Consider the following 22593-nt stretch of genomic DNA (forward strand, 5'->3'; position numbering starts at 1 on the left):
ACTGAGTGAAGTGAAGGAGGAGAGTGAAGAACTGAGTGAAGTGAAGGAGGAGCGTGAAGAACTGAGTGAAGTGAAGGAGGAGAGTGAAGAACTGAGTGAAGTGAAGGAGGAGAGTGAAGAACTGAGTGAAGTGAAGGAGGAGAGAGAAGAACTGAGTAAAGTGAAGGAGGAGAGTGAAGAACTGAGTGAAGTGAAGGAGGAGAGAGAAGAACTGAGTAAAGTGAAGGAGGAGAGTGAAGAACTGAGTGAAGTGAAGGTGGAGAGTGAAGAACCGAGTGAAGTGAAGGAGGAGAGAGAAGAACTGAGTAAAGTGAAGGAGGAGAGTGAAGAACTGAGTGAAGTGAAGGAGGAGAGAGAAGAACTGAGTGAAGTGAAGGAGGAGAGTGAAGAACTGAGTGAAGTGAAGGAGGAGAGTGAAGAACTGAGAGAAGTGAAGGAGGAGAGTGAAGAACTGAGTGAAGTGAAGGAGGAACATCATGTCAAAACTGAAGAAAAACCCTTGAGTCGCTCAAAGACTAAAAATATTTTTTTAAAGAAAAGAAGAGCCAAGAAATCTACAACCTGCACTCAGTGTGGAAAGAGTTTCACATGCAAACAAAGTCTTAAGCATCACATGAGAATCCACACTGGAGAGAAGCCGTTTAAGTGTGATCAGTGTGGAAAGAGTTTCACAACCAAACAAAGCCTTGAGCTTCACATGAGAGTTCACACTGGAGAGAAGCCGTTTAATTGTGATCAGTGTGGAAAAAGATTCAGATGCAAACAAAATCTTCATATTCACATGAGAGTTCATACGGGCGAGAGACCACACACGTGTGATCAGTGTGGAAAGAGCTTTAAACAAAAAAGCAATCTTTATGTCCATATGAAGATCCACACTGGAGAAAATTCATATGCATGCACTCAGTGTGGAAAGAGTTTCACAACCAAAAAAAGTCTTGAGTGTCACATGAGGATCCACACTGGAGAAAAGTCGTATGCATGTTATCACTGCAAAAAGAGTTACTCAGAAAAACAGACTCTTGATCTTCACATGAGAATTCACACTGGAGAGAAACCATTCATGTGTGATCAGTGTGAAAAGGGATTCTCAAAGAAAAAATATCTTAAGCTTCACATGAGAGTTCACACCGGAGAGAGACCGGACACGTGTGATCAGTGTGGAAAAAGCTTCACACATAAAAATAGCCTTAAGAGACACATGAAGATCCACACTGGAGAAAAGCCGTACACATGTGATCATTGTGGAAAAAGTTTCGCACACTCATCATCCCTTAATCTTCACATGAGGATCCACACTGGAGAGAAGTTGTTCACATGTGATCAATGTGGAAAAACATTTCTTAGGGCATCACACCTGAAGAAACACCTGATAGTTCATATGAAGGAGAAGCCACACTCATGTTCTGTGTGTGGAAAGAGTTTTTCATTGCTGTCATATTTACATGCACATCAGAAAATACACACTGGTGTGAGAGAGTATGTGTGCTTTGAGTGTGAGAAGACTTTTATTACAGCGGACAGTTTAAAACTGCACCAGAGAATTCACACTGGAGAAAAACCTTACAAGTGTTCACACTGTGACACGAGATTCAGTCGGTCATCACATCTGAAAACACATGAGAGGATCCACACTGGAGAAAAACCTTACAAGTGTTCACACTGTGACAAGAGATTCAGTCGGTCAGCAACTCTGAAAAGACATGAGAGGATCCACATCAGAGAGAAGCCGCACACGTGTGATCAGTGTGGAACAACTTTCTCTTTTAAAAGTCACCTGAAGCGACACATGAAGATCCATACAGTGGAGAAACCATGAGCCATGTTCTTTACTCACTCAAATGGAAAACAATCACAGTCTGAGATAACAGTGAGTAGTTCATCTTTATGTGCTGAGCATTAAAGTCTCTCCTGTGTAAGTTAGTTTCCTAACAGCCATGATGAGCAACAGGACATCTTGGTGGTTGTTTGCTATCTGCTTCCCTTTTTTTATATTATTCTGAGATATTGAGTTATAATTATGAGAAAGTATCTCATTATTACGAAAAATTCTCATTACAAGAAAGTATATCATTATTATTAGAACATTTCTTATGAGATGTTTAGTCCTTATTATGAGAAAGCATCTCGTTATTATGCAATGTTAAGTTATTACGAGGAAGTTTCTAATTATTATGAGATATTAACTCATAATTTTGAGAAGCTATCTCATTATTACAAAAAAAATCATTATGAAATATCAAGTCGTTACTAGAAAGTTTCTCATTCCGAGATGTACATCATTATTGTCACCATTATGTTCTGTTATTAGACTTTTGTTTAAAACAGTTTGTTTTCATTTCTCACTTGTGTTTCCCTGTCTGTTTCCCGCCACTAATCGGTTACCATGGACACTGATCACCTTCCTCACAGCCGCTTGCCGTTTGCGTTAATCATCACCATGTATCTAAGTTCTGCCTGTCTTCAGTTCAGTGTCCGGCATTGTTCATGTTTCACACGCTGTCTCACCCGTTCCTGTATATCCTTAGTTTATATTATTAAAGAAAGTGTTTGTTACTACCTCAATCTTCGTCATCCTTCCTTCAAGCCGTGACAATTATGAGAAAGTATCTAGAAAGTATTTGATTATGAGAAATTATCTTTTATTATGAGTTGTAAGTCATTAATATGATGTAGCTGATTATTATGGGATTTACTGTATGTTTTTTATAATGAGAAGGGATCTTATTGCAAGAAAGTGTCCCATTATTATGTGAAAGTTTATTATAAGATAAAAAGTCATAATTCTGACAGCATTTATCATTTTTGTGACTTATATACTTTTATTATATACTGTAACTGTGAACAGTCTTCCATACTTTGTCCCACGGACATCATGTGACTGAAAGTTTTTAAACACAGGACAAGATGTAAATCTCCTTTATGTGAGAGCACGTACCAATTAAATCTTTGAATCCTTGATCTTGACATTTGCAGATATTTTGATGTTGCAGAATAGGAATTATGGGAGGCAGTTTGTCATCAAATATGGGAGGGTAGGCACGTCATCGGAGTCATCCGGTGGGCTCCCTCTTTTACTGATGTTTCATTGATGAACCCACCACATCACAGGAGGGCTCAATGGTGACCCAGTGATGTTGGCCTGTTCTTGGTTACTTTTACATATCCAACATTATTAATTAACAGGGGCGTAGCACAAGATCCCAGGCCCTATGCAGGCAGTCCTAATGGGCCCCCATGTTCAACAAGATAAATGGTAAATGGTTTTCCTTCCATATCTTTAGGTGGCTTTTTGTTTGTTTTCTCTGTGCCTTTACTTGCCGGCCTGTATACTATGGTGTCTCTCTGATCATTCGTTAATTTATCTGGCCATATGGATCTTCTGGCAAAAACTGGTCTGAATTGCTCTGCCTCCTTTCCCGTTTCTCATCTCTCATTTCCACACTGTGCTCAGAGCAACACTCATGCTCCCTGCTCTCTTCACTTCCACCATCATCCTCAGTCACATCTTCTCCATCATCTTTCTGTACATGAAGGATGATATTAACCTCTTCTCCTAATTATAACCTAATATAATAAAACACACTATGATGTCAGTGTTACTTAACACCTGCTTCTACTAAATCTGACAGAGGACAAATATAATGTTGACATGTTATCTAGCAACCGATGAGCTACCAAGCTACCTATGACACTGATTAGCCTAGTATGGATAATTTTATGTATTAAAGCCAATTAATTTAAAATTAAACACGTTTCAAATTAGGCTATTATAATGGTGTGTTGTATGCAAACAGCATTGATAGTGTACAGTTTATTTGTTTAGCCTTTACCTCAGATTACATGTATAACCAAATGATCATCTGAAAGTGTATATTTAGTTTAGCACTATAGATTACCAATTGTTTCCCTTTATTTTGTTTTCTTTCTTTCTCCTGTCTTTCCATTCTTTTTGGTGGCCTGATTTAGCTTTCTTTAAAGGAATACTCCACCGTCTTTTCATATTAAACTATGTTATTCCCTTAACTAAGACGAGTTGATACATACCTCTCTCATCTCAGTGCGTGCACTCAATCGCTCTGGCGCGCGGCGAAACTTTGTTCACTCAGTTCATTTAATACGGGCCAAGCAGAGAAGCTACTAAACACCTCCACGTTTTCCCTATTTAAACACAGTTACTCGCGTAGTGTAACTCGACCTAGGACGGTGACACAAAACAAAACGTTGCGCTTTTCTAAGCGTGTAAAATGGATAACTATATTGTATGGCGGAATACCATAGCAAGTGCTTATGAGCACTTCGACTTGGCGGAGTAATATCTTCACTCGTGAAAAATCCTCTCACCGGCCCCCGCTCCCTCTGGTGAAGATATTACTCCGCCAAGACGAAGTGCTTACAAGCACTTGCTATGGTATTCCGCCATACAATATAGTTATCCATTTTACACGCTTAGAAAAGCGCAACGTTTTGTTTTGTGTCACCGTCCTAGGTCGAGTTACACTACGCGAGTAACTGTGTTTAAATGGGGAAAACGTGGAGGTGTTTAGTAGCTTCTCTGCTTGGCCCGTATTGAATGAACTGAGTGAACAAAGTTTCGCCGCGTGCCAGAGCGATTGAGTGCACGCACTGAGATGAGAGAGGTATGTATCAACTCGTCTTAGTTTAGGGAATAACATAGTTTAATATGAAAAGACGGTGGAGTATTCCTTTAAGAAAGACATTTCTACCGCAGAAGTTTGCGCTCCACCAGATGCTCAACTAACTAGCATACACAAAATGCGTGCAGATGGACTAAACCTTTTGGCGCATTAGCAAGGGGTGTAGTCAATCAATCAACCAAGTTATTCAGCCAATACACTAACTTTACATTTCATCTGACATTCATTAAGAAATTTAATTGGGAAAAAAAAAATCCAGTATTCCCAGACTTTTCAAGGGCCCTCTCTCCCCTTGGGGTTAATTATTATTATATATTAACGATTATAGCAGTTTTTATAGAAATGACCATGAATTGCAAAGTGTCCTCAGTCAAACTTTGAAAAGCTTTTGGTCCCAAGGAGAAAAAAATTATGTGTAAATGTGTAATGTGTATGTAATAAACAAACTACAGCTGGTTCAAAACGCAGCAGCTCGAGGTCTTACCAGAACCAGGAAGTATGACCATATTAGCCTAGTTCTGTCAACACTGCACTGGCTGCCTATTAAACATCGTATCAATTTTAAAATATTGCTGATTACTTACAAAGCACTAAATGGTTTAGCTCCGCAGTACTTGAGCGAGCTCTTAACGCATTATAGTCCGTCACGTCTATTGCGATCTCAAAATTCCGGCCAGTTGATAATACCTAGAATATCAAAATCGACTGCTGGCGGTAGATCCTTCTCCTATTTAGCACCAAAACTTTGCAACAGTCTTCCTAACATTGTCCGGGAAGCAGACACACTCTGTCAGTTCAAAGCTAGACTAAAAACACATCTCTTTGGCCTAGCATACACATAACACATTATAGACTTCTATAATTCAATGTTAGGCTGCATAGATTAGGTCAGCCGGAACTGGGAACACTTCCCATAAATCCTGATGTACTCGTTACATCATAAGAAGAATGGCATCTACGCTAATTTTAGTCTCTCTGTTTATCATGAGGTTTACTGCAGTCTGCCGGATCCAGGCTATATCCAGATCTGATGAAGGACCTGCGCCTGACGCGGTCGATAGCGCAGTCCTGAAGTGTTCACTAGTCTCTGGACTATGGGACTTGGTAAATGGTACAGAGACTGCTCCACAATCTGATCCAAGTAAGTTAGCAATTTATATGGCTAAAAGTGATCGTGCGCTGGCTACCGTTGTACTGTCAATAGAACCGTCTTTGCTCTATTTGATTGGAGAGCCGGAAGATCCTACTGTCGTGTGGAAAAAAATGTTGAATCAGTTTCAGAAGAAAACTTGGGCGAATAAACTAGCACTGAAGCGTAAACTGTACTCGTTAAAATTGAAAGATGGAGACTCAGTTCAAGAGCACATTAAGGTGTTGACTGAAACGTTTGATGCACTGTCAATTGTGGGAGATCATATCGACGAGGAAGATTGCATGGTGCACCTGCTAGCCAGTTTACCCGACTCGTTCAAAGTGTTAGTCACGGCACTTGAAGCAAGTGTGGATGTACCTAGAATGGAGGTTGTCACGGAACGATTGTTGCATGAAGAACGTAAACTGAGAGAACGTGATGTTGAAAACACCAGTGATAACAGTTTGTGAGAGGGAAAGGCCCATAGTGTCATTACTGCGGAAGGTATGGACATATCAAGCGTGACTGCAGAGAGCTCAACAAATATTTTGCAAGCACATACTTCCAGAAAGAGAGTAAGGTGGGTTATAAACCCAAAGCAAACAAGGCACAAGTGAAAAAACAGGACAGTGATTCAGATAGCGAGAGTGTTGGACTAATGGTGAGTCACATGTGCAATGACAAGAAACAGTTTGTTGAGTTTGAAAGCCTGGAATCCTCACAAGAAGTAACACGTGGAGATGGTTACTCTGTTGAAGCAACAGGACGTGGAGTTGTGCGGCTGAAGATGACATTGTCTGATGGTAAGACAAAAGAATGCAAGCTGAATGATGTTTTGTATGTACCACAATTGTCATACAACTTACTGAGTGTGTCCAAGGTAACTCAGTCTGGAAAAAAAGTCAAGTTCACAGAGAACAGATGCTGCATCACGGATGTTAATCAAAAACTGATTGCTACTGCAACAAAAAATGGCAGTCTCTATTATATGAACTGTAGAGAAAGTGATCACTTGCATGTAACAGAAAATGTGAATTTGCATAAAGATACTAAGGAACAAACCTGGCATTGACGTTATGGTCATCTTGGTGTACAAAATCTGAATAAGCTGTGTAATGAGTGTCTAGTTGATGGCTTTGACTTTGATGTATCAAAAAACATAGACTTTTGTGATTCATGTGCTGAAGGAAAGCATCATCGCAGCATGTTCAAAAGTAGTGATCGCAAAAGAGCTGTTGAACCACTTGGCTTAGTGCACAGTGATGTATGTGGGAAAATGAATGCAAAATCCTTGAGTGGAGCTGAATATTTTCTGACATTCATTGATGAGAATACTCACTATGTATGGGTGTATGTTCTGAAGCGGAAAAATGAAGTTTTTCAGAAGTTCCTAGAATGGAAGGCTATGACAGAAAAATCTACTGGAAGACAACTGAAAGTCTTACGCACAGATAATGGAGGAGAATATACCTCGTCTGAGTTTCAAAACTTCCTGAAAAAAGAAGGAGTTCGACATGAGCTCACAGTACCGAAGACTCCTGAGCAAAATGGAGAAGCTGAACAAATGAACAAAACACTGACGGAGGCAGTGAGATCAATGTTAGCGGATGCAAAGCTACCTCAGAAGTTCTGGGCGGAAGCACTGTCAACAGCTGTGTATCTGAGAAACAGAAGCCCAACAAAATCAGTGAAAGGGATGACTCCTTTTGAAGCCTGGACAGGTGAGAAACCAAAGGTTGATCATTTACGTGTATTCGGATGTACTGATGCTCACATACCCAAAGATGAACGGAAGAAACTAGATCCCAAAGCAAAGAAATGTATCCTTCTGGGCTATGGAACAGAAACGAAAGGATATCGGCTCTATGATACAAAACTCGCAAAGGTGTTCTACAGTCGAGACGTGCTATTCAATGAGTCTGATCATGAAATTGAGAAGGAACCTGCTGAAAATGAGGAAGACACTGTGAAACGTTATGTGGAATTTGACTGCCAAGAATCTTACAGTGAGGGCTCAGCAGAAGAAGAGATTCAAAGATCAACAAGAGTGAGAAAACCACCTGACTATTACGGAGAGTGGGCAACACTTACTAATTATCAAACAGCGAACCCAAAACTCTAAAAGATGTTTTTAGTAGTCCAGACAAGTAGAAATGGAAGGAAGCTATGAAGAAAGAAATGGAATCTCTGTATGCAAATAATGTGTGGGAACTGGTAGAACTACCAAAAGATCGAAAAGCAGAGGGCAGTAAGTGGGTGTTCAAAGTCAAGGTTGATGCTGATGGAACATTTGAGAGACACAAAGCACGTCTAGTAGCACAAGGTTTTTCTCAAAAGTTTGGGTCAGACTATGATGAAACATTTAGTCCAGTAGTCAGATTTGAGTCAATTAGAACAATACTTGCTCTAGCTGTACAGCGTGGACTAAAACTACATCAGATGGATGTCAAGACAGCTTTCCTGAATGGAGAACTAAAGTAGGAAGTGTACATGCAACAACCTGAAGGTTTTGTTGTCAAAGAAAAGGAACATCTAATGTGCAAACTAAATCGCAGCATCTATGGACTGAAACAATCACCAAGATGTTGGAACATCGTTCTAGATGAAAGGCTGAAAAAGATGGGGTTTGTCCAAACTACAGCTGATCCCTGCATTTACACTGCAGCAACTGGTGAGATGTTCATTATTGTTGTGTATGTTGATGACATTCTTCTGGCTGGATGCAATGATAAACGGATGATGGAGGTGAAGAAAATGCTTTCAAAACAATTTGTGATATAGGACATGGGTGAGCTAACTCATTTTCTTGGTGTGAAAATTGTCCAAAAACTAGAAGCTGGAGAAATCTGGATTGGTCAGACAACATATATCAAAAATGTGTTGGAGAAATTCGTAATGGAAAATTCAAAGCCAGTAAGCACACCAGTAGACATGAACTCGAAGCTCGTCAAACTCTCTGATAAAAAAAGAAAAACTGGATCCGACACAATTTCAGTCTGCTGTTGGTAGTCTGCTTTATTTGTCAACAAGAACAAGACCAGACATTGCTTATGCTGTAAACAATGTTGCAAGATTCTGTGCTAAACCCACAAAGCATCATTGGATGGCTGTCAAACGAATCATGAGATAGCTGAATGGCTCTCTGAATCTAGGTCTGCTGTATAGCAAGGACAAGCCAAAGGAATGCATTGGATTTTCAGATGCAGATTGGGCTGGAGACCAAGATGATCGCAAATCTGTTTCAGGATACATGTTTCAAATCAGCGGAGCAGCTGTGAGTTGGAGAAGCAAAAAGCAGACATGCGTAGCTCTTTCCACTGCTGAAGCTGAGTACATGGCGCTGGCAAGCGCAGCTCAAGAAGCGGTTTGGATGCAACAACTGATGACAGGTCTAAAGGTAAATCAAACAGGACTGATGTTGATGTTTGAAGATAATCAGTCCACTATATGCATGGCAAAGAACCCTCAATTTCATGGACATGCCAAACACATTGACATCAAGTACCACTTCATTCGAGAGCAAATTGCAAGTGGAGTCATAGACTTGAAATACTGCAACACTGAAGATATAGTTGCTGACATATTCACTAAATATGAAAAGGGACAGGACTGAGTGAAGAAAAGTTCACAAAGCTGAGACAGATGGCTGGAGTTAAAAAAGTTAATTAATCATTCTGTTTGCGAGTGAGAAGGAGTGTTGGAAAAATTCACTCTTACCAGAATGGTTATTGACTTTTGTGTATTTCAGTTAAAGCTGTTAAAGTTACTAAGCTGTCTCTAATGTGAATTTCTTTTTTGGGTTTTGATGGTGTGACCACTGGGGGGAGCTCTGGGCATATTTTTGTATTCCGTTAGCTAGCATTGAAGAAGAGCTGTATATGTTTTGTCTGAACACGCAGTAAAGGAGGACGCACTTTTTGTTCTGTGCGTTTGACTGATAAATGAGTACTCTGAGTCTTTATTAAAAACCAACACTGGGGACTCCGTTGTTCTACTGGGCGACTTCAACGCTCACGTGGGCAGCGACAGTGACACCTGAAGGGGCGTGATTGGGAGGAACGGCAGTACTTTCAGTCGGGGACAGTACCTCTGGACTGTCAGACCGGGGTGGTGGTCCCTCTTTTCAAGAAGGGGGACCGAAGGGTGTGTTCCCATTACAGGGGGATCACACTCCTCAGCCTCCCCGGGAAAGTCTATGCCAGGGTACTGGAAAGGAGAATTTGGCCGATAGTCGAACTTCGGATTCAGAAGGAACAGTGTGGTTTTTGTCTGCTAGAAATCTTATAATGTTTGGATCAGAGCTGTTGATGAAAAGGAGGTTGCAAAATGTATTTAATAAAAGGGGGCCAATATTTTGGAGAAAAACATTTATTTCATAATGTGACCCCTCCCCCCCCCACACACACACACTTCAATGAAAGGTTAGATTTTTACTAGTTTTTTTTTACAATAAAATATCAAAAGGATAAACAATGCAGATTTATTTTTTACAGCCATCTTTCATCATATTTACCATGGGCGCAACTAATTCTGACCAGCACTGTATATATATATATATATATATATATATATATATATATATATATATATATTTATATATATTGTCACGGGTGAGAAATCACACAACAAGGTAGCTCAGTGCAATGGCCCCGGAGGGTGGATTTTATTTACAATTGAAGTGAAGGTGATGGGGGAAAAGGTGCTCGGCGTTATCGTGTCTGGTGTTCTTAAAGTGTCCTCGTGTCCGTGAAGGGGTGTCCAGGCGTGCGTGCTGAGGCCGTCGGTCACTCGCTGCCTTCTACGTACAAAGAGAGAGAACGTTAGTACCAGAGCGATCTGCATGAGACGTGAGTCTGCCTGAGTGAGAGCGGCGGTGGCTTCTTAAGCTCTGTGTTGACGAGCGGCAGCTGGGACCGATCGGCCAGTGATGAAGACGTGCAGGTGCAGCGTGTTGGTTGCCAGGGCGACGCTGATGAGCCCAGAGACACTCGTCACATTCCCCCCCCCTAAGCGTCGTTCTGGCCCTGGGAACGAAAGGAGATAGTAGGGGTGAAACAAGGGGTGGGTGGGGAATGACCTCTGACAGACCTCTCACCTTCCTGGATTTGCGATAGAACGGCTCCGAGTCCGGTGTCGGAGGCATCCGTCTGCAGCAGGAAGGGGCAGCTAAAGTCGGGGGCGCGGAGTACTGGTGACGAGGTAAGGGCTGTCTTGAGCCGGGCGAAGGCCTCCTCGGCGGCTGTTGTCCTCTGTATTTTCTCCGGCTGCCCCTTCCTGGTCAGGTCTGTCAGAGGAGGAGAAGTTGTGGATAAAACAGCGATAGTACCCCGCCAACCCCAAGAAAGCTCGTACCTGGGTCTTCGTCTGGGGCTGGGAAGCGGTAAGTATGGCCTCTACCTTCTTTTCCTGTGGTCGGATGAGGCCACGGCCTACCTGGAAGCCCAGGTACTTCGCTTCAGAGAGCGCTAGGTGGCATTTTCGGGGTTTGGCGGTTAGCCCAGCCCGCCGGAGCTCCGAGAGCACCCTCCGCAGACGTTCCAGGTGTTCCTCCCATGCCTCGGAGTGCACGACGACATCATCCAGGTAGGCGGCTGCATAGGCCTGGTGGGGTCTTAGGAGGATATCCATCATACGCTGGAAGGTGGCGGGCGCCCCGTGCAGGCCGAAGGGAAGGGTCCGGTACTGCCAGTGCCCAGTGGAAGTGGAAAACGCTGTCTTCTGTTTGGCAGACGGGGTGAGTGGGACTTGCCAGTATCCTTTTGTCAGGTCGAGAGTGGAAATGTACCGGGCCCTCCCCAGCCGATCCAACAGCTCATCCACCCGAGGCATGGGATAGCCGTCAAACTCGGAGACTTCATTGAGACGGCGGAAGTCGTTGCAGAAGCGGAGGGTGCCATCCGGCTTGGGTACCATCACAATGGGGCTGGACCATGGGCTGCGTGATGGTTCGATTACCCCCAACTTCAGCATTTGTTGTATTTCCTCCTCAATAGCCTGCCGACGGGCTTCTGGGACTCGGTAGGGCCGTTGCCTGACGATCACTCCAGGGGGCGTCCTGATGTCATGCTGGATGACGTTGGTCTGCCCTGGTTGGAAGGAGAACACATCCCTGAACTGACTGACCAGGTGTTGCAGCTCGGTCTTTTGGGCAGCCGACAGATGGGGATTCATGTCGACAACCACGGGATCGGTGAGACTGAGGGCGGCTACCTGCTCGTTGGTCCCTTGCCATCTCTTCAGCAGGTTAATGTGATACAGTTGCTCCGCTCGTCATCATCCAGGCTGTCGTAGTCGGTAAGTTACCGGTCCAACCTTCTCCACTGCCGTATAGGGACCCTGCCAGGACGCCAGGAACTTTCAAGCGGAGGTGGGGACCAAGACCATCACCCTGTCTCCCGGCTGGAACTCCCGTGGTTGGGCTGCCCGATTGTAGTGGCGTTGTTGTGCCTGCTGTGCCTTGCTGAGGTGCTCCCGGACTAATGGCATGACCCGGTCGATCCTCTCTCTCATCTGCTTCACATGCTCGACGACCGTGCGGTGGGGTGCCGGCTGCTGTTCCCAAGCCTCCCGAGCGACATCCAGCAGCCCCCGTGGCTGGCAGCCGAACAGGAGCTCGAAGGGGGTGAAACCAGTTGAGGCCTGGGGTATTTCCCGGATTCCAAAGAGGACGTAGGGGATCATGAGGTCCCAGTCACGTCTGTCTTCGGCCGCTACTCTACGGAGCATCCGCTTGAGGGTCTGATTAAATCGTTCTACCAGTCCGTCGGTTTGCGGGTGATAGACAGTCGTCCTCAATTGTTTCACCCGCAGCAGTCTGCAGAGGTCTGCCATTAGCCGGGACATGAACGGTGTACCCTGGTCAGTCAGTATCTCGGACGGGATGCCGACCCGGCTGGCCAACAGAAATAGTTCCTGGGCGATGGCCTTTGCTGTTGCTTTCCGCAGGGGGACTGCTTCCGGATACCGGGTGGCGTAGTCGACGATGACAAGGATGTGTTCATGACCTCGGGCAGACTTAGGCAACGGCCCTACAAGATCCAATCCGATTCGCTCGAAGGGCACCTCAATGATGGGTAAAGGAATGAGCGGACTGGGGGGAGGAGATCCGGGCGCGGTGCGCTGACAGGTAGGGCATGCCTGGCAGAACCTCTTCACTTCCGCATCCAAACCTGGCCAGTGGAATCTGTCCCGGATGCGCTGAGCGGTATTTGTGGCTCCCAGGTGACCCGCCATAGGATGGGAGTGTGCAAGTTCCAGAATAGTCTCCGTCTTGGTCCGTGGGACGACTAACAACTCCTTCTCCTTCCCCCTTCGCTGGGCGACGCAGTACAGCAGGCCTCTTCGGACGATGAAGTGCGGGAGAGGATGGGGCCGTGGGAGGACGTCCTTATCATCCACAGCGCGGACTTGCCCCCAGCAATGCTTCAGCCGATCGTCCTCCCGTTGTTCTTTGGCAAAAGAGCCCCCCTCACTGGCCTGACGAAAAACATCATAAAAAAGGTTAGTAGTTTGAGAGGGGGACTCACCATCTCTCCCGCTGTCCGAAGCAAGCAGGACCGGCCGGGGGCGGGGTCTTCGTGGCCGCCTGCGGCGACGACGGTTCCCTTCCTGGCTGGCGGGCTGGGCGGCGGCAGCGAGCAGGCGGTCGAACCCGGGCCAATCCCGGCCGAGGAGTAAAGAGACCGGAAGGTTTTCCATTATTCCAGCCTCCACAGGCCAACTGCCATGAGCTGCAGCGACGTTGATACGACGAGCTGGAACCTGTTGGGTATCACCGTGCACACAAGTAATGGGTAGTAGACTCTTTTGGTTGTGACATGGAGGGCACAGTCGAGCTTGGATGAGGGTGACCGCACTGCCCGAATCCAGAAGCGCCCATACTGGTTTGCCATTCACGGTGACGTCCGCTTCTGGGGCCGCAGGTGGGACGCGCTGATGTACGATGCAACCCGCCAGCCAGGTCCGCGGAGACGTGTTGGGATCGGCGGTGGGCATTGGCTCGTCCATTGGTGAGGGAACCGTCGGCCTGCCAACTGCGCGTGGGGTGCCCTCCGGCGTGCATCGCTCCTGGACCACCCTCTGGGGAAACGGCGGCGCTCTCTCCCCAGCCTCCCGGTGTTGGACAGCGTCCGCCAGCTCGATCGCCTCTACTAGGTCCCGGACAGTGGTGGGATTCCTCATTCCGACGGCTTGGCGGAGGGCTCTGGGCAGGGCTCGTTGGAGGCGATCGACCACCACACGTTCCACTACCTGGGCTGCGGTGGGCTCTCCTTCCAGCAGCCAGTGTTGGGCTAAACGGGCGAGTTCAGCAGCCTGGGCTCGCGCTGGCACCCGGGCTTTATATTCCCACTCGAAGAACTGTTGCGCAGCGCAAATGGAGGAAAGCCCCAGCCGGGCAAGGATTTCCCGTTTTACCTCTTCATAATCATCAGCCCTCGCTGGGGGTAGCGAGAAGAACGCCCGTTGAGCCTCACCCGTGAGAAGGGGTGCCAGCGCTGAAGCCCAGTCGTCCGGTTCCCATCCCTCGCGGTGAGCTGTGGACTCGAACATTTGAAGGTAGGCTTCCACATCGTCATGCACTGTCATCTTCGGCAAGAGCCGGACCGCTTGCATCCGGGGGTCAGGTAGTGGAACGCGTGGGGCTGCTTGGGCGCGGAGGGCGGCGAGTTCTGCTTCGGCCCCGCCCTGCCGAGTGGCCAGATGTTCCATAATCTGTTGCTGGCGGACGCTGACTTCAGTAAGGCATTGCAACAGTTCATCCATTTCCATGGGGAGAGAGGACGCCGACCGGTGCTGGGGAAAGTGAACAGAAAAAGAAACAGGTTTTTTTTTGTTTTTTTGTTTTTAGTGCAGGTGAACGCCAACACTTGTGTGTGATTTCTCATGCACTTGCCCGCATTCTTCACCAGATGTCACGGGTGAGAAATCACACAACAAGGTAGCTCAGTGCAATGGCCCCGGAGGGTGGATTTTATTTACAATTGAAGTGAAGGTGATGGGGGAAAAGGTGCTCGGCGTGATCGTGTCTGGTGTTCTTAAAGTGTCCTCGTGTCCGTGAAGGGGTGTCCAGGCGTGCGTGCTGAGGCCGTCGGTCACTCGCTGCCTTCTACGTACAAAGAGAGAGAACGTTAGTACCAGAGCGATCTGCATGAGACGTGAGTCTGCCTGAGTGAGAGCGGCGGTGGCTTCTTAAGCTCTGTGTTGACGAGCGGCAGCTGGGACCGATCGGCCAGTGATGAAGACGTGCAGGTGCAGCGTGTTGGTTGCCAGGGCGACGCTGATGAGCCCAGAGACACTCGTCACAATATATATACTGTATACATATATATTTATAATGTGATAATCTGTATGTACATATCTCTTTTATAATTATAATTACACAATTGCTTTGTTTTGAAATAAAAGTTACTGCAATGTACTGTCAGTTTAACTTCAAACTCATTTACTGGCATAAATGTTTCATAATAGATAATACACAAAAAATAAACAAGAACTATCAGAGAGGAATGATTAAAATAAGTCATATGTAAGGTGCCATTAATGTTTACAGTAATTTTGCAATATACAGTGAAGTGCAACAGAATGTGAAAATAAAATACCACATCACGGATATTACACTGTAATACATAAAATACCACATCGTAAAATACATTGTACACATAAAATACCACATCGTAAAATACCACATCACGGATATTACACAGTATAATCTGTAATTACTTATAATTATATAATTTCAAGATGAAGCATGGCTAAAACCATGGATATGCGCTGTACTCCTTTTGAAACCTGCTTCTTTCATTATTGCCTTTGAGTTTTTACTCAATACTTGTGCATTTTATTAAAATATTAGGATTGTTTGAGATGCGCCGATGTAGTCGAGAGTAGGCGCTGAGGAGAGGAGTGAAAACAGTTTAGGCAAGCCGGACAGATCTATTTTCTCATAGTGGATCTGACACCTACTGGAACAGATACTGATAAATACTTTACATTGAGCCTATATGAGTCACGTGAGACATTTTAAATATATACATACATAATATTGTATAAGTACATAAGTTGTAAAAGTACATAATTGTACATAAGTTGTATGGTCGTTTTCAGTTTCTGCACATTTTAATGATCTAATTACTTTATTGTAATGAATGTAGTTATCATAAAATCTGCAGTTTAACAGGCTTTTATCATGTATCCTGACTCAAATAATGTGTTTCTAACAGCAAACACTCAGAATAAAGTGAGATGATCTGCTGATGATCCTGAATGGCTTGTTGAATGAGTGTTGATAGTCTGAGGCTCATCAATATTAACAGATCTGCTGAAAACACTCTTTATTTCATGACAATAGTTCCTGTTTTCACCTCATTTATTATGCTGATGTCTTCAGATCTCCTGTAAATTGACACTTAAAGCTCATTTCATTGGTGTTAACAGACTGAGGGTAATTGTTGCTTACTATATGAATGTGTATTTCTGTATTTTATGCTTTTATAACATTTTCTTACAGGTCTTTACTACTTTTCTAGATATCTGCCATTATTTAATCGAAGAAACAGAATAATGTTAGAATTAGAAATACAAATTGCTTTATGATAGACAGACAGATATAAATGTTTAAATGTGCAAATTAGTATATGGTTAAATACAAAAGGGGTTTATATAGCAAAAACAACAAATACAATCTCTCTCTCTTTATTTTCAGTCATATTTAGAACAAGAATCATTTCATGACATATTCAAACACTGTATATTAGGATCATAGTGCAGCCCCACAATACTAATTAATTTTCATTGTAAGTCTTTACACTTATCCTTCTCCCACTATATTATCCCACTATCCTTCAACCCACTTTTTTTTTTGTCAGCAAGAAGCTTTTAATCATTGAAAAAATAAAGAAATTTAGTATGATCTCTTATTCTTGAACTCTTGGTCTCTTCAGAAAAAAAGTCAGAATAATTATGTTGTTTCATTTTTACATACAGATGTTACGCTGAATGATGATCCAACATTCTTTCACCTAAATTCTGGCATTTTGTCTCCACAAAAGTTATTAGAAACATTACACTTGCATTTACTGGGTTTTCTATATATACACAATCACTTTTGTAAATGTAATATCAATCTGACACTAAAATTAAACATCTGGTCTTTGACCCTTTTAAAACAAACTCAGTAACTGATATTTTCTTTTGTTTTGATTTTGTCAGATAAGCTCCTCCCACAGTGATTACATCAGCAGTGAAGCCACTCCCACAGCAGTCACATCATCAGTGAAGCTCCTCCCACTGCAATTCTCCAATAAATGCTGTAAATTCCCATCGTCTACAAGTGAAGACGAGCATCAGAGCATCAGGAAGAGCTGAAATCTGCAAAGACTGAGTTTATTAAAGAGGACAGTGAGAACAAGAGTGATCCAGAAACCTGCAGAATGAAACACACTGAAGATCCTGAAGAACAAAGAGGTTGGTGTTTATTCTTCATTCATTCATGATGCTGAAGAACATTCATGTTAGAAACATTCAAGCACTTCCTCACTTTTAGATAAACAGTTCAACTATGAAATGGTACCGATTTTCAACAAATGTTCAGTTAAAGGGAGTTTCAGTTCAGTTCTTTTATCTATATGCTAATTGAGGCTAAATAATTTATCTGTCAGTCTATCATAAAACAATTTATGCTATTTCACACATTTTTATTTATATTTCTAACATTATTCTATTTCTTTATTTAGATAAGGGCAAATATTTTGAAAGTAGGAAAGAACTGTAAGAAAAGCATTTGAACAAAAAATAATAATAAAAGCAATATTTGTAACCTCAGTCTGCTGACACCACTGAAATGAGCTTTAAGTGTCAATTCACAGAAGATCTGAAGACATCAGCATAATAAATGAGGTGAAAACAGGAACTATTGTCATGAAATAAAGAGTGTTTTCAGCAGATCTGTTAATATTGATGAGCCTCAGACTATCAACACTCATTCAACAAGCCATTCAGGATATCAGCAGATCATCTCACTTTATTCTGAGTGTTTGCTGTTAGAAACACATTATTTGAGTCAGGATACATGATAAAAGCCTTTAAAGACAAAACTGTTATTTCTCTAAATTATTTATTCATCCCACAATTCTGTGACGTTCTGTTTTATAGAGTAAGTTCCATACATAGCGCTCTTCATGGCCATTGAATAGAGACAGCAGCTGTTTAAGCAACGCACCGTTATGAGTTTATGAAAAATACATATTGTCTCGAAATTGAAACCGGTTTACCGCCCAGTATTCGTCATAACCTCCGACTAATAATCAGACTTATGAGTTTGTGACCGTCAGATCAGCATTATTGGCCGGGGTGAAACTCTTAAGTGACACTGGAATCCAAATGAACCAGTAAAATATAATGTAAATAGTTTAATAGAATAATCAAATGTCTATTTAAACTATGATATAAATGACTAATAATTAATTGGCGTTCCAACTTCAACTGGAACGCAGCGAAGCTTGTGTTTCTGGTCTCCCACGTTCACATGCGAATGAATGGGAATCATTGGAATTAAAAGTCTAGTGTGACTGGACTGTAATAATTAAATAGTTTTAAGTAAAATAAATTACATTTTACATTAGATAATTGTGTCATTGATCAAATATATGTAATAGTTCTTTCTACAGAAAAATGGGATTTGTGTCTTTAATGTTTTAAAAATAATTATTAGAAGATCAATGTACCTCATTTATGGAAAGTAGTTTTTGTTATTACATCAGAGCTCTTTTTATGTCCTTTCACTTCATATTCCTCTCTTTGAATTATTTTTGTTGTACTGAAAATTAAATAACTTTTTCTCTTTAATTTCAGAACTAAGTGAAGTGAAGGTGGAGAGTGAAGAACCGAGTGAAGTGAAGGTGGAGAGTGAAGAACCGAGTGAAGTGAAGGAGGAGAGTGAAGAACTGAGTGAAGTGAAGGAGGAGATTGAAGAACCGAGTGAAGTGAAGGTGGAGAGTGAAGAACCGAGTGATGTGAAGGAGGAGAGTGAAGAACTGAGTGAAGTGAAGGAGGAGATTGAAGAACCGAGTGAAGTGAAGGTGGAGAGTGAAGAACCGATTGAAGTGAAGGAGGAGAGTGAAGAACCGAGTGAAGTGAAGGTGGAGAGTGAAGAACCGAGTGAAGTGGAGGAGGAGAGTGAAGAACTGAGTGAAGTGAAGGAGGAGAGTGAAGAACTGAGTGAAGTGAAGGAGGAGAGAGAAGAACTGATTGAAGTGAAGGAGGAGAGTGTAGAACTGAGTGAAGTGAAGGAGGAACATCATGTCAAACCTGGAGAAAAACCTTTGAGTCGCTCAAAGACTAAAAATACATTTTTAAAGGAAAGAAGAGCCAAGGAATCTTTCACCTGCACTCAGTGTGGAAAGAGTTTCACATGCAAACAAAATCTTCAGAATCACTTGAGAGTTCACACAGGAGAGAAGCCGTTCTCATGTGATCAGTGCGGCAAGAGCTTTAAACAAAAAATACATGTTGATGTTCACATGAGAATCCACACTGGAGAAAAGTCATCTGCATGTAATCAGTGTGGAAAGAGTTTCACAACCAAACAAAATCTTAAGAATCACATGAGGATCCACACTGGGGTGAAGCTGTTTGCATGTGATCAATGTGGCAAAACATTTCTTTTGCCATCACACCTGAAGACACACCTGAGAGTTCATACGAAGGAGAAGCCGCATTCATGTTCTGTGTGTGGAAAGAGTTTTTCACTGCTGCAAAATTTAAAAGTACATCAAAAAATTCACACTGGTGTGAGAGAGTACATGTGCTTTGAGTGTGGGAAGGCTTTTATTACAGCGAACTGTTTAAAACTGCACCGGGTTATTCACACTGGAGAAAAACCTTACAAGTGTTCACACTGTGACAAGAGATTCAGTCACTCATCATCTCTGAAAACACATGAGAGGATCCACACTGGAGAAAAACATTACAAGTGTTCACACTGTGACAAGAGATTCAATCAGCCATCATATCTGAGAACACATGAGAAGATCCACAGCAGAGAGAAGCCGCCCACGTGTGATCAGTGTGGAAAGAGTTTCTCTTTTAAAACTCACCTGAAGCGACACATGAAGATCCACACAGTGGAGAAACCGGATCACCATGATCCATGTGGAGAGAGCTTCCTTCAGTTATCTTCAGTGACTCACTCAAATGGAGAACAATCACAGTCTGAGATCACAGTAAGTAGTTCATCTTTATGTGCTGAGCATTAAAGTCTCTCCTGTGTAAGTTAGTTTCCTAACAGCCATGATGAGCAACAGGACATCTTGGTGGTTGCTTGCTATTTGCTTCACATTTTTTACATTATTATAAGATATTGAGTTGTAATTATAAGAAAATATCTCATTATTTCGTAAAATTCTCATTACAAGAAAGTGTCTCATTAGAACATTTCTCTTTATTAGATGTTAAGTCCTTATCATGAGAAAGCATCTCATTATGAGATGTATGTCATTATGAGAAAGTATCAAGAAAGTATTTTATTATTAGGAGAAATTATCTTTTATTATGAGATGCAAGTCATCATGATGTAGCTGATTATTGTGGGATTTGCTGTATGTTTTTATTATGAAAAACTATCTTATTACAAGAAAGTGTCCCATTATTATGTGAAAGTTTATTGTTTCTTAATAGGATTTATTTTCTGAAAATTACAACATAACTCAAGAGAGTTTCTCATTATTATAATATACCAAGTCACTTATGAGAACATTTACAGTCGCATTATGTCAGTGGGACAAAGGTTGCGGAGGGAAATATGCCAACAATTATGGGAAATGTTCAACAATTTACTAAGGAAGGCTGAGTGAGATAGAGGATCCTAGTCCCCCCACCCAATGCTTTTAGTCTTTGTACAACTGTCAGGCTAGTTGTATGTGGTGTCTATCGTGTTGCAACGTGTAGATGCTTAAGAGGCGGCAAGGTGGTCTTCAGGATTGACTCAATACACGGCAGCCACCTGAAGTGTGTGTGTGTGTGTGTGTGTGTGGAAAACTCAGGGAGTTAAACCTAGTTGACTGCAAAACCCGCCCTCCCCCAATCTAACAGGATAGTAAGATACCCCCACTCCTTAGTAGCCTATAAGTGACTCAAAATTAGCATAAACAATTTTAGCTTAACTAAAAAAAATAAAATAAAAAAGTATTCATACTGCATTATTTGAAATTATTCTGTTTTCTTTGTTTTCACAGGAAGCGTAAAACCAATTTCAAGTGCAGTCAAATCAAAATGAAATAAAAATGTAGAAAACAATAAAGAGATAAAATCAACAAATTTGTGTCGTTTCAGTTCAATCTCACCACAATAACAATCAGTTTTTAAGTATACTTAAATGTTTCACAGATACATTCATTTAACTCAACCTTTCAAATAAAATTCACTTGGAAGTTCACTTCAACTCTGATATTCACTCCAATTCGGGTCAAAATACAGCAAAAGAAAGGAAAAGGTTATACTCTGTCCACTTATGAGTTCACGGGTCAAAAAAGTTCATGTATGCACACAAAAGAAAGTCTATGAACCCTTTGCAGGAAAATTCAATAATCACAGTTCCTTGAAAGATAACTGCACGATTGAACAGTTCAGTTCTGATCACTCACTGACAGAAAATGGTAGTTTGCTTACCAGTGTTCAGTAGAAAAAGAAGAAAATAGTGTACATCACCACTCTTAGTTCGTGTATGAGGCGCTGAATGATGTCCAACGGATGGCAGGGTAATGTCTCTTCACTCAATAACGCTCAGCGATTGTCCTCGCGATCCTTACGACAGCAGCTTGATTCAACAAGGCCATAATCCCAGCTGATGGAGGCGCAATGACAAGATGGACAACACACAACCCTATCCGACGACTCAGCAAACCTGTCAGTAGCAGCATTCACACAGCATTCACAAGTTCATTTGAACAAATAAAACAAAAACTGTATATAAACACAAAGAAAACATGAGAATATTTGAAGTATGTGTAAAGGCAATTCTAAAACAAATCTAAACACATTATAAATGTTAGAAATGTATGCTAAAACACAATACAAAGACTGAACTGTGAAGTACTGCATTGTGGAGTTAAACAGTTTTTCACCATTGCTGTGTTCAGGATTTTTGCCCCTACTGTAGATGACGCACTGGAGCCGCTGAGCTCCTGGCCCCGCCCCTACTGTCGATGACGCGCTGAAGCTGCTGAGCTCCTGGCCCCACCCCTACTGTAGATGACGCGCTGGAGCCGCTGAGCTCCTGGCCCCGCCCCTACTGTCGATGACGCGCTGGAGCTGCTGAGCTCCTGGCCCCACCCCTACTGTTGATGACGCACTGGAGCCGCTGAGCTCCTGGCCCCGCCCCTACTGTCGATGACGCGCTGGAGCTGCTGAGCTCCTGGCCCCACCCCTACTGTTGATGACGCACTGGAGCCGCTGAGCTCCTGGCCCCGCCCCTACTGTCGATGACGCTCTGGAGCCGCTGAGCTCCTGACCCCACCCCTACTGTCGATGACGCACTGGAGCCGCTGAGCTCCTGACCCCACCCCTACTGTCGATGACGCGCTGGAGCCGCTGAGCTCCTGGCCCCGCCCCTACTGTCGATGACGCGCTGGAGCCGCTGAGCTCCTGGCCCCGCCACTACTGTCGACGCGCTGGAGCCGCTGAGCTCCTGGCCCCGCCCCTACTGTCGATGACGCGCTGGAGCCACTGAGCTCCTGGCCCCGCCCCTACTGTCGATGACGCGCTGGAGCCGCTGAGCTCCTGGCCCCACCCCTACTGTCGATGACGCAC

At 43.3% G+C, this 22593-nt stretch overlaps 1 protein-coding gene across 1 annotated transcript; it reads left to right on the top strand.

The window, feature by feature from the left end:
- The first annotated feature begins 1849 nt into the window (after positions 1–1849).
- LOC308700084 (uncharacterized protein) lies at positions 1850–21091 on the top strand. The gene is made up of 5 exons (XM_081381451.1): positions 1850–1870; positions 5648–5799; positions 16999–17253; positions 18640–20009; positions 21021–21091. Exons 3-5 carry the CDS (start codon positions 17220–17222, stop codon positions 21027–21029), a joined length of 1413 nt encoding a protein of 470 aa, XP_081237577.1. The 5' UTR covers positions 1850–1870; positions 5648–5799; positions 16999–17219; the 3' UTR covers positions 21030–21091.
- Positions 21092–22593: the final 1502 nt, after the last annotated feature.

This window comes from Scardinius erythrophthalmus (assembly GCF_964197995.2).
Source record: "Scardinius erythrophthalmus genome assembly, chromosome: 1".
Classification (NCBI taxonomy): domain Eukaryota; kingdom Metazoa; phylum Chordata; class Actinopteri; order Cypriniformes; family Leuciscidae; genus Scardinius; species Scardinius erythrophthalmus.